Source organism: Salvia miltiorrhiza, chromosome 4, assembly GCF_028751815.1.
Source record: "Salvia miltiorrhiza cultivar Shanhuang (shh) chromosome 4, IMPLAD_Smil_shh, whole genome shotgun sequence".
Lineage (NCBI taxonomy): Eukaryota > Viridiplantae > Streptophyta > Magnoliopsida > Lamiales > Lamiaceae > Salvia > Salvia miltiorrhiza.
The window spans coordinates 43,956,364-43,970,212 of record NC_080390.1 but is presented as its reverse complement, the minus strand read 5'-3'; the positions used below and the strand labels follow the sequence as shown (position 1 = coordinate 43,970,212).

The 13,849-nt window shown below is 29.6% G+C and overlaps 1 protein-coding gene across 1 annotated transcript; it reads left to right on the top strand.

The window, feature by feature from the left end:
- Window positions 1-2,253: 2,253 nt before the first annotated feature.
- On the top strand, window positions 2,254-2,754 carry LOC131023480 (uncharacterized). The gene has a single exon (XM_057953024.1). The coding sequence runs from the start codon at window positions 2,254-2,256 to the stop codon at window positions 2,752-2,754; it is 501 nt and encodes a 166-aa protein (XP_057809007.1).
- The last annotated feature ends 11,095 nt before the right edge of the window (window positions 2,755-13,849 follow it).

Below are 13,849 nucleotides of genomic sequence, written 5' to 3'. Positions count from 1 at the left end.
AAAAACAAATGGGCCCCAAAAAAATTTGGGGCCCTATGCGGCAGCATGTTGAGCATATACGTTCAGGTACGGCCCTGATCATATGAAGTTTAAAACCTAAAAAAATGATTATTATTATTATTATTATCGATTTAATGCAATGTATTTATCTAGCCTGTTTTTATTTTAATTTAAACTTTAATAAAGATAAATTAAAGAATAAAGTATTAAGTTTTAGCTTTCCGTGAATAAATTAATTAAGCAATGCTTATAAATTTCTGAACACAATTTGTGGGAGTCTTGACGTCAACTTAAGCAATGCATAAGCTGTCTGACAACTACTACTTCAATTATACGAAATTCATACGCTTAGAAAATTTCAGAACTATATATTGGTCAAGTTATTTTATAACATGGAATAGGTGGCACACATTAAGAATTTGATATTATCTGTTTTATTTATTTTCTTTTATCATAAGCGTAATATATATATATATATATATATATAGAGGGCCGCTCCAATGAGACCCCCTAATTTTAGTGAGATCTAGGGCACGATCTGGTGCGTTTATTTTATCAATCCTATGGCTGATATTATATCTGGAGGGTGATTTTTTTTCGCAGGGTTAATATTTTAAATTTTATTATTCATCAGTATATACTGCATTGTTCATCAATATATACGGCCATGTTCATCAGTATATATGTCTTATTCATTACGAATTTTTTAATTTTTATTTTTCATCAGTATATACATCTTGTTCATTAGATATACGTTTTGTTCATTAGTATTATATGTCTTATTCATTGTACTCATGTTACACGAAAAATAGGGGGTCTCACTGGAGCGCGTCCCTATATATATATATATATATATATAATTAAATATGACATATACAAACATGTGTTGTCATAATAAAAAATAAGTATATTTGGTTTTTAAAAACAAAAATATAAAGCGGTGCGGCGGCGCCCCCACAAAGAATTACAGCTTGAGAAAATTAAAGTGGAACTCTTGAGATCTTAGGAAAGTTGTCGAGTTATAACACTTTGTCGGCTTAATCTACCATCGTTATACTTTGAAAATTTATATGTACGCAGACAATATTTACACCTAGCCCACCCTACAACCCAAATTAATCATATTCTAGTTTCTAATGATGCGCTTTTCCCACTAAAAGGAAAAAAATATATAATCCCTCCGTCCTCAAAATAAGTTCCTCTTTGAGGACGGTACGAGTTTTAAGAAAAAATGGTAAAATGTATTAATAGTGGAAAAAAATATGTAATAATTAGTATTGGGAGTGGTGAAAAGGTGAAAAAGTGTTATACTAATTAATATTGGGAGTGGTGAAAAAGTGAAAAGTAATAAATAAAGTATTATTAGTGGTGGGGTAGTTGTCCAAAAAATGGAAAGAAAGAAAGAGGAACTTATTTGGGGACATCCCAAAAAGGAAAAAGATGAACTTATTTCAGGGACAGAGGGAGTATAATGCGTTTTTTTCCTTTCCAACAGATATGAATTTTTCTGTTTTTTTGGAGCAGATTACAGGATTTCAAGCTTTTAGTTTTCCCATCTTTAAAATTGTTTATTCATTTCATAAAAAAAGAAAAGTGAAAAAAATTATGTAACAGATAAGTCGTTACATATAATTAATCTGCAAACTTAAATCTTTTTTTCTTTTTAGAACAAAAAAGTTGAGTTGGGAAAATAGGAGAGTTCTATTATATAGAAGAGGTTCACTAATTTGGTGTCTTCGAACAAACAGTTATTTAATTTTTTTTCATCATATTAATTTTGATATTAAACCTCTAATTAATTAAGTTCATAGAAGAATGTCAAACTCAAATGTGATTCACCACAAATCATATACATACAAATCAAAATTTAAAAGTGTTATTATACACAAAGAAAGTAGGGTATACGAAAGTAAACCAACTAGTGAGATCAGGTCATTTTTGTAACATCCAGGTGTATCATATTTGAATATTTCATTATATCAATTTAATTTGTAGAATAAGATGTGATCAAGTAGCACTAGCCAATAATCACCATTTTCAAATTCAAACAAGTGAAAGACAATCTAAGCGTGCAAATTCAGTCCATATTTCCCAAAACCGACTTTTCAAGTCACAACGACAAAAAGCCTATTTTTGAAGGCCAAGAAACTCACTTGAAACATCATGGAAATATCCATGCAAATTAAATACAAGCCCTGTCTCCTCCAATATATACACACACACACATAATATTCAATACAAATCCTAATTAACATGGAATCTTTGATGAGACCTAAGATTCACAAGTACAATCAGAAAGCATACGGCAGAACCAAGGCCAATGCACCCTGCAAGAAACACCCCAAACACACACAATCTCCGGGCGTCTGCTCCCTCTGTCTCAACCAAAAGCTATTCCGATTAACAAATTCTGCTTCTTCCCGCCCCAAAAGACCCGCAAATTTGCCCTACTGCTCCTCCTCCTCCTCCTCCTCTTCCTATATATCATCTTCTGATGAATCTTCGTATTCATCTCCCGTGTTGAGCTACGCAGCCTCCAGGGCTACAAAATCTACGAGGCTTTTCAAGAATTTCGGCCAAGAAACACTCAAGAAGAGCCGATCAATGGCGTTTTTCCTGCAAATGAGGAAAGAAGAAGATAAAAAATGCGTTGAGATGAAACGTGGGTTTTGGTCGAAATTGCTGTCCACCAAAAATAAGGCGTTGATGCATTCAAGAACTACGCGGGAAAGAGTTGTTGCTGCAGTTCAATAATTGGAGTTGGAGGTGATTTTTTTGTACAAATTTTTTGTTGTGAACTCTTTGGAAAAATATATGTATGTCTTTGGGTTTTTCAATGATTGTAAATGTCGATCAGTGAAAAAAAACAAAAAAAAAAAAGTCGAGGAGTACGAAAACAATACATACGTCTGGGAATTCCAGTTTCTATTGATCGATCAGCATTTCAATTTTTGTTTCATCGATATTGTTATAATTTAAGTGGGTGAAATATTATGTTGGCTTAGCTCTTGTGTATGAACTCATTTACGTTAAGGGATGGTGAATATCTCAATGCCTATGTTTCTCATTAGTTTTGGTAAATTTTGTTTTTTTCTCTTCATTTCCTGTATTATAGTAAGAATGCCCACTTGAAAATAAATAGGCTCACAGTAATTTTAATTTTTAAGCATGTACTCGATTATTTTGTTTCAGTTTGCCTTTATTAATTGGATACCTAAAATCAAATTTCGTGTTGTTATTAATGGAAATGTGCAATGTAAAAAAACTTGATTCCCTAAAAAGTAAACAATGACCGTAGAATTACTTTCAATATTGGTAGCTAGCTAGGTTATTGATTAGGTCAATATATTGACTGTTTATTCGAGAATATAGCTATTATGTTATGTGAAAGTGAAATGATTAATTATTAGTCAAAAGGGAAATCTCGTGGTACACATTTCACACCATAAAACCACACTGATTTGTCTTTTAAATTTTATCTACATTTTTCTTAACTAAAAGGTATGTTCACTTTGAATGATTAATCTTGATAAATAAAAATAATAAAATTAATTAATTTGTCCTATACTTTTCTTATTAAGGAACATTTACTTTAAAGAATTAATTTTGATAAATAAAAATAATTAATAAAATTAATACTTTATTTATTTAGATAAATTGAAACTTTAATTTGGGATATCCCTAAATTCTTCATTATTTTCATAATTTAAGTTAGTTTTAATTGACATTTTTTATATATAAATTACATAAGTAAATAAAGAAATTTAAATACCGCACCACCGTAGATTCAAACTCACGACTAAGATTTTGGACATTTATCATCTATCATTAGCCCGACACATGCACATAATTTTGATTGATTCTTATCTCATTAAAAAGGTGAGCGGTAGATATTCTATTTTGAAGAAAAAATATTTAATCATGCATCTTATTAATTAATGCAAAGTAAAAGTTAATTAAATAATATAAATATTTAAAGCTGCTATCTAAAAGTTTTATACCGCATTCCTCGTAATTTCTTTCGAATGAAAATCGTGATTTTCTTAATTGAATTTCGGAAAAAGTAACAAAGCAGACGCGCCTTATTGGGTCAATTCTTATCGTCTTACTTTCAAATAGGTTGAATGATTTATTTGTTAACTATACGGTACGATCATATCCATATTTTATTTACACAAATTTTCTGTGCAGACTATTAAATACTCTAATCAAGGGGAGTTTATTTTATATAATTGATAAAAATATATAATTAAGTATTTTTTATCTTTAAAAGTATAATTTTTTTCAATCTCACATTTTTAATAGAATTAAAGGAATCAAGCAAAATAATCAAAGATCTTGAAATATCTCAAAATTTCAATTAATCAAAATAAACAAAAGATTAGACTTAATTACTATTTTTATCTATCTATCAAAACTAATCCTTAAAAGTAAATGTCCCTATATAGAATACTTATAAGTATTTTATTAGATATTCTAATAAAATATTTATAAATTTTTTATTAGAACATATATGTGAATGATTCGTACCGTGTGAACGTTTGTTTGGGAGACCTCTATTATATTTAGAGTTGGTCTTGGGTACAATCGGGTGTATCGTACAATCGGATTTTATCTTTATTCAGACTCTGATTCGCACCTTAATTTGAACTCGTATTCTAATTTAAATCGTATAAATAACACTATTTTGGGTGTGAGTTAATTCGATTATACGATACATTCGATTGTACCCAAGTTTTTGTATTGTATATATAGGCAAGTAATCGAATTCTGATGTTAAGAGATGTAATTCTTGTCTTGTACGCAACCAAATAAAATATCATTACTTTTGTTTTCTTTTAATTTGACTGCGTTCCTATAGTAAACTGGATATTGCGTGTACAAACTTGTTAATACGTGACCTCGGAAAAAAAAACCTACAACAAGAAAAGAATCATTCAAAAGAAACAATTAAAGTTAATTGAACCCTCGTGTGTGGGATTGATGAGTATAATATTTTTCTTTTGATTGGACACAATTCTGTACAATTGAATCCCAGTTCGGGACAGTTGAAATCTAGTTAATTAAGTAATTAAAAATTAAACTTTTCATAAACACAATGTCACCTACTTTGATATTATGTCAATAATTTGATGGTTGCCACCTCCTAACCACCCCCGCCGATCGACCCATTCACCTTAAGATTATCTTTAGTAATAATCGACTCAACCATCCAATTCTTTTAATATTTAATTAATTTTTCTCTTTTCGACATCATTAATATTTTATTTTATTCAATTAAATTTATGTTTTATGATTTTTATTAGTAATCACTACCACTATCCAACCACAATATTTTACATAATTATAAAAAAATGATGAACCAATAATAATTTTCCATGTGTCACAAAATTTAGTAATCAAATTGAGGTTGGGGTTAGTTGAGAATAGACCATGGACGCTCTCATGAAATGCATTTTTCATTTTCTTCAAAATTATCTATCCTAGTTGGCGGTCGATCATTTAGTAGTTTGCATGTAGTCTCGACTATGTACTAATAGAGAAATCATTGTTTTTGAATGATGAAGGTACAATTTCCTCTCTCATAGTTGGTTTCTCTTTATGATGTTGGAACCTTTTTTATTTGTTTGTTTTTGTTTGTTTATTTACTTGTTATATGGATATTCTGATGAAGATTAGTGTACAGTATTAAGGTTTCATCTTAGTTAATTTAAGTGAAAAAATGAACCAGTTTATGATTGATTGATTATTGGTGATAATTTTATTTTATTTTAAATATAAAAATTATTGTAAAGTAAACTATTAATTAATAGATGTGAATTACGTCCGTTTAATAAGTAAGACATGTTTAAACAATCATACAAAAAAGTATGTTCATGTTGAACTATTATAATATTACATGCAAGTTAATTTGTTTCATGTATCATGTAACAATCTATTTTAAACTATTACGCGAATGAATGAACATATATCAGTTATGTATGCCTGTGTAATTGTTGTACTGAATGGTGTTTTAATAATAATGGCTACTTTTGATATATTATTATAATTGTGACTACTTTATCATTGCAATAACAAAAGGCTATTTTTAAAATAGCCTTATTATTATAAATATAAAAAGTTGGTTGATATAAAAATTATATTTTATCGTGAGATCTAAGAATATTGTAATGAACGTACGTATAAATGGCGATTCAATGGCTGAAAATAATTATAAGATTCACATGTTAAAAATATGTAAGTAGCATTCAGTTGTTTTACAAATCAAATTTATTGTATAAACTACATCTCGATGAAACAATATGAATTTGATATGAAACATTATGAAATTGCCGTGAAAAAATAATGAATATTTAAAAAAAATATAATGTTTTTAATAACTTATGGAATTTGAACTCTAAACCACGAATTCATTTACCAAAACTATAAATTCATTGGAGATCTTCACGATCTAAGGGTCGAAAATTATTCTTATTTTATACTCACTCTGTCCCCCGTAAATATGCTTAGTTGACTAAGCACGAGTTTTAATAAAAAGTCATTTGAGGTATTGATAGGGGAGAAAGGGTCCCACGCTAAGGATATTGTTAAGTGGATTGTGGATAAATAATGTAAGTTACAAGGATAAAATTGCAAAAAATTATGTGGTGATGAGCTCAAAAATAATTCCAATAATAAAAGTATAAAAATATAAGACGACACAAGAGTTTAACATAGTTCAATCTTAAAGATCTACGTCCACGTAGAGAAACCCAAGAGAATTTACTATATGAAGAGAGTTATAATTACAAAGTTGAGTAGTGAAAATGAATTTATCCCTAATTCTATGCATAAAAACCCTATTTATAAATTACTAATTGGACCTAGCACTAAAGCCCATTAAACAATGCAATTAGGCCCAAGTCATTGACACAGCTAGAAGCCCAAGGGTGGCGTTGACACGGTTGGAGGCTGCCACGGGTGAAAATTGACATGGTTGGAGACTGCCACGGGTGGAAATTGACCAAGTTGGAAGTTGCACGGGTGGGATTCCACGGGTGGACTTTGACATAGTCGACAAAGTGTACTTCATAGCTAAACTGCCAAAGATGAGTTTCCACGGGTGTATTTTCCATGGATGAACTTTGACATGCTAAGTCTTTTGCCCTTATTTATATTTTTCACCCATTATATTTGACCTGATTAGGTGAATGTAATTACATCCTCATCAAGAAAGGTATGCATAAATGTGGGGATGGAGGGAATATGAGATATTCATGGACTCATTTAATGCACTCCATATATATATATATATATATATATATATAGGAAAAGGTTCAATTGAGAATGACATATGTTTTAAGAATTGAGAATGAATATCTACCTTTGGATTATACTAATCAAACGGACCTTATTTCATCTAATACCACACGCCTTTATGCTAATTGAGGTTAGTATAGTCATTTAAATATCAACAATATATGGTAACTCCCACTATAAGCGCAACAATATCATTTTTGGTTTAGAAAGATTTTATTTGTTATATATATGATTAATTATTCTGGCTGGCATAATTGCTGTTACTAGCAGTCGCTAAAACTTAATTATTCACACAAATTCATTATATTTGCATCGCCTTTGCGTCTATTTATTTATGTTGAACATAATGTACAACATGTTGAACTCAATAAAAATATCACTAAAATAATGAATGAACAAGTATTATTTACGAATTGAAAAAGATTAATGAACAACAATCGAGGAATTGTATAATTGTATATGTAAAAAATAATGAACTAAAAGTTTATTTTGATGAACAATCTTATAATTTTCTCGAGGAATAATAACAAATAAAATAATGAATGAACATGGTACATATTTTTTATGAACATTTCAGTATTTTCTCTAAATAATTATGATATTACAACAAAAACAAATTATATTTCTCATAATATGAATGTTTACATCTTTTAGATGCATAACATCACACCACAAATTTGACTGAACATAATGCACAATTTGTTAAACATAACGCACAATTTGTTAAAAATTAAAACAAGTTCATTAAAAGATGGTGTGAAGTTCAAAACAAATTTAATTCAATGTCTAATTACAGTCTATGAAAACGTACTGTGAAGACCTTAATTCTAAACGAGAAACACATAAATACAAAGCATTGTTATCAAATCAAATCGTAATTGATTATGGACATTGAGTATAATCTGGGATATTATTAATCCCCTAAATCTGGCAGAAAAAAATAGGACAAAATTAGCCCTCACGAACGGGAAAATGAATTTGAAGCTATTTTGCTTAATTTTAAAATTATAAAATCATCTTAGATCTCATCCGTTAGTTATCAATTAATCAATGGATGAGATACATTCTATATATATATAGGGAGAGGTTCAAGAAAGAACCATAAATAAAAGAAGACCGGAGAACCATTTTCAGCCATTCGATCATCAAGATCTACGGTGGATGCATCATCTTGTTGGATGAATGCAGATCCTGGGTTCGAATCCTGAAGGGAGCATTTTTTTTAAATTTTTTTAGTGCATTAATTTTAACAGCGAATGCATTAATTTTTACAGTGGATACATTAGATTTGATGGTTCTCCCGTTCTCACAAATAATGTAGTTCTCTCTAGAACCACACCCTATATATATATATATATATATATATATATATATATAGGGAAGAGTTCAGCGGAGAACACTAAATATTCAAATAACAGAGAACAAATCTCAGCCGTTGATCTTATCTAATTTAACGGTCAGTATTTATTCACGCCATGTTCAACGGATTTTTATGTTGAACATATAGGGGGTCGAACCCCAGAACCCCCAAAAATTCAGTATATTTTGATAAACGTTCAATGAAATAACTGATATGTTCAATATAATTTGATCAACATGGGCATGTTCGTGTTCTCCATTGAATGCGACCCTATATATATTTATGAGGTTAAAATATAAAGGGGTATTGGCCTATTAATACTCAAACTTAATTTTCTCATTTTTTTAGTTTTACATCCTAACTTTAAGATTTGCCTATAAATACCTAAGATAAAAGTACCTCTTAAAATAAGAAGATCTTAAAATACATCTCATGATGAAATTATTTTCTAACTGATTGTACTATCAATTGCTTGTAATTTTAATTTATGTTATTTTAATTATTGTCTTGAAGTAGTTTTCACTTTGTGTAATTCCATTTTTTGCTTAATCTACTTTATTAATATTCATTCTTTCTACAAAGTCACATGCATTTGTTTTGACTCTATCATTTTTACAAACTCACATGCATTTGTTGTTTTGTTTTTTTTCTTTTTTGTAGAGTCACATGTATTTATCCACAAATTCTGACGCACCAATTGTTCGTTCAGCATCAAGAGGTTGCTCGAAAAGATGTTGAACGAGCATTTGACATTCTCCAAGCTCGTTTCACTTTTATTAAGCGATGGGATCAGATATGATGGGGAAAAATAATGATTACTTACATAATTATGCACAATATAATAATAGAAGATGAACGACACACTTACCTAAACTATCGCGATCCCATAGAATTTATGAAGCTCGACCTACACCAAATAATAGAGAAAGTGGCGATGGAGAAGAAAATATTGATGCAAGTTTTGAAATTCTCTACTGAACAAATTGCAAGTCTATCTAGCTAAATGACAAATGGGGCACAACTTCACAATAGAGAAGCTCACGCCGCTCTTAAAAATAACCTGATCGATCATATCTGGCAAAAATTCACCAATGGTAAGTAAATATGTAGTTTTTCATTTATTAGAAGTATGAGTTGTGTATTTTTATTTTCGTATTTAGTAATACAATTGTTGTAATTTTTATTCTTAGTTTGCAATGTTTGAATTTGTATTATTTTGTCATTTTTTGAATTTTTATAATTTTCTATTATTTTAGATTATGTTTGGCATAATTAAAAATATTATAATTAACAGTAATAAGAAAATAATCATATAAAATATTATCGATGGAGTGGTTATTGATAAGTCATAAAACATAGATATGGTTGTGTTTGGATAGAATATTAATGATGTAGAAAAAATATATTAAAAAAATTAAATAATTGAATAATTGGACCGATTACTGTTGGGAATAGTCTAAATGCAACATTCTCACAATTCTGTTATTTGAATAATTTCAATCAATCAATCAGAGTTGGGGTCTTTAAAATATGATAAAACCCAATTCATATGATAACCCAATATTCAAGAGGCCCAAGGAAAATAAATAAAATTAACCAACTGCTATCTTGAACCCATGGACTAGAAAATGTGCGTGTGAATTGTATTATATGTAAATCGTTATTTATGTGTGTATTGTTATTGTTGTTGTTATTATTATTATTAAGTCCAAACCGAATATCCATCATTGATGTACATGATTAGAGACATTAGGAAAAAACATGTAAATTACAATGAGAAATAGAGAAATAACTTGAATAAGTTAGAACAAAAAGTGGCATTTCAGCGAAAGCATGAGCTATCTCATTCACATGTCTTGTAAGAAAATTGGATCAATAAAGCACTTATCTTTATGTGTATGTGTTAAGTCTAGTAATAGAGTAATAAATATATATCTACGTATGATCCAGTGTCTCACCAACTTTTAAATTATTTCTTTATCCACTACAAAAAAACGTACGATTACCGACGGCATTTTGCCGTCGGTAATAAGGCACGGCCGCCGGTGATAAAGGTTACCGGCGGCAAATCGTCGTCGCTAACCGGCTCGTCGGTAACGCCATTATCGACGACGATCGGCCGCCGCCGGCAATTAACGGTGCGAAGCCGCCGGCATTTCCGCCGTTAAATACCGCCGTTGAACGGCGGAGAGTTGCCGGAAAATTACCGACGGCATTTGCCGTCGGTAATTAGTGGCAGCGAGATCACCGTCGGTAATTTCCACCGGACGGTGGTGGCGCACACGCCGGAGTTGTTCAATGTATTACCGAGGGCAAAATGCCGTCGGTAATTACCGACAGCATTTGCCCTCGGTAATATTTTTTAATTTATTTTTTTTTATTTTATTTTATTTTTTTTTTATTTTATTGTATATCCACAATTTATTTCGGTATTTATACAGTATTGCATAATTTAGACGAACTTCTCAGTCGGTCACCCATCTTAGTTGTGCTCTAAGTCAAGCACGCTTAACCTTGAAGTTCTTTTCGAATGGTCACCAGTACAGAACACTCGTATTATTGATATATATAGTATCTATTAATTCATTTAAAGTCTACTTCAATATACAATATCATATATATTCATAACCTTATAATATGTCGAGATGATATACAAAAAATGTTGTTAATTACGGATTGGGCTCGTTTCCGTTCTTATTTTTATGTCGGAAAAATATTTATTAATTAATTTTTTATTAATTTTTTATTTTTTTTTATCAATCTAGTTTATACACCATTCATAACCTTAGTGCTGATTGATGAGTGAATCACTAATCAAATTAACATTCTTAAGTTATAATTATAAGTTACTTACTAAGAATCTTGAATTCTTAGTAATAATATAAAATTAGTGATGATTGATGAGTGAATCACTAATCAAATTAACATTCTTAAGTTATAATTACAAGATTTTTACTAATAATCTTCAATTCTTAGTAATAATATTAGATTAGTGATGATTGATGAGTGAATCACTAATCAAATTAACATTATTAAGTTATAATTATAAGTTTCTTAGATTCTTAGTAATAATCTTAGATTAGTGATGAGTGATGAGTAAATTACTAATCAAATTAACATTATTAAGTTATAATTATAAGTTTCTTACTAATAATCTTGAATGCTTAGTAATAATATTAGATTAGTGATGATTGATGAGTGGATCACTAATCAAATTAACATTCTTAAGTTATAATTATAAGTTTCTTACTAAGAATCTTGAATTCTTAGTAATAATCTTAGATTAGTGATGAGTGATGAGTGATGAGTAAATCACTAATCAAATTAACATTATTAGGTTATAATTATAAGATTCTTCCTAACAATCTTGAATTCTTAGTAATAATATTAGATTAGTGATGATTGATGAGTGAATCACTAATCAAATTAACATTCTTAAGTTATAATTATAAGTTACTTACTAAGAATCTTGAATTCTTAGTAATAATATTAGATTAGTGATGATTGATGAGTGAATCACTAATCAAATTAACATTCTTAAGTTATAATTACAAGATTTTTACTAAGAATCTTCAATTCTTTTATAATTATAAGTTTATTAGATTCTTAGTAATAATCTTAGATTAGTGATGAGTGATGAGTAAATTACTAATCAAATTAACATTATTAAGTTATAATTATAAGTTTCTTACTAATAATCTTGAATGCTTAGTAATAATATTAGATTAGTGATGATTGATGAGTGGATCACTAATCAAATTAACATTCTTAAGTTATAATTATAAGTTTCTTACTAAGAATCTTGAATTCTTAGTAATAATCTTATATTAGTGATGAGTGATGAGTGATGAGTGATGAGTAAATCACTAATCAAATTAACATTATTAAGTTATAATTATAAGATTCTTCCTAACAATCTTGAATTCTTAGTAATAATATTAGATTAGTGATGATTGATGAGTGAATCACTAATCAAATTAACATTATTAAGTTATAATTATAAGTTTCTTACTAATAATCTTGAATTCTTAGCAATAATATTAGAGTAGTGATGATTGATGAGTGAATCACTAATTAAATTAACATTCTTAAGTTATAATTATAAAATTCTTACTAAGAATCTTGAATTCTTAAGTAATATCTTACATTAGTGATGAGTGATGTGTGAATCACTAATCAAATTAACATTATTAAGTTATAATTATAAGTTTCTTACTAATAATCTTGAATGCTTAGTAATAATATTAGATTAGTGATGATTGATGAGTGGATCACTAATCAAATTAACATTCTTAAGTTATAAAGTTTTCTTACTAGGAATCTTGAATTCTTAGTAATAATCTTAGATTAGTAATAATCAATGTTTAAATTTTCACTTGTATTTCAATATATATTTAATTTTAATGTTTTTGTATTATTATCTTTGACAAATTTATTAGATGATAAATGAAAAAAAAAATGAAAAAAAAAAAAAAATTACTGACGGCAAACGCCGTCGGTAATTGGAATTTGCCGTCGGTAATTAGCGGCGGAAAAATGCCGTCGGTAATTTTGGCCGGGCGGCGGTGGTGCTATCGCCGGATGTCACCGGCGGTGGTGATTAGCGGCGGCCTCTTGCCGCCGGTAAATAGCGACGGCAACGCCGTCGGTAATAAATAATTTGTATTTAAATTAAAATATATTTAAATTAGCGACGGCACAACCGCCGCTAATTAGCGGCGGTTGTTTTGCCGTCGGTAATGTGCCGATAATAGGCAAAAGGCGGGTCGCCGTTTTTTCCGCCGCCGTGCCGTCGGTAATTGTCGGCGGCGGCTTCGCCGTCGCTAATTTTGGCCGCTATTTTCGTGTTTTTTTGTAGTGATCTACTTAAAAAGAAAAGTACTTGCCTCCTCCATAGATCATCACTCGCACCGGTGAATTATGAAGCCGATTAAGCTCCCTTAAACTAACTACGAAAAAGATTGAGCCACTTTTCTCCAATGATCGATTACTACATATGAATCGGAAGTTTCACCACATAAACGCTCACAATATTGTCTTATATTACAAGTTTTCATTTGCTTTAAAGTTACTCAACCTTGGTTTTGGATTTTGATGTAATTTTATGCCAATTGCATTTCTTGAAGACTTTTACCTTTAATTTCGACATACATCATATTTATTTTTTTTCTAATTGTTTACCGTTTTTAG

Bases quoted from the DNA above. Each gene is read 5' to 3' on its own strand.
- LOC131023480 (XM_057953024.1), top strand. From the start codon at position 2,254: ATGGAATCTTTGATGAGACCTAAGATTCACAAGTACAATCAGAAAGCA.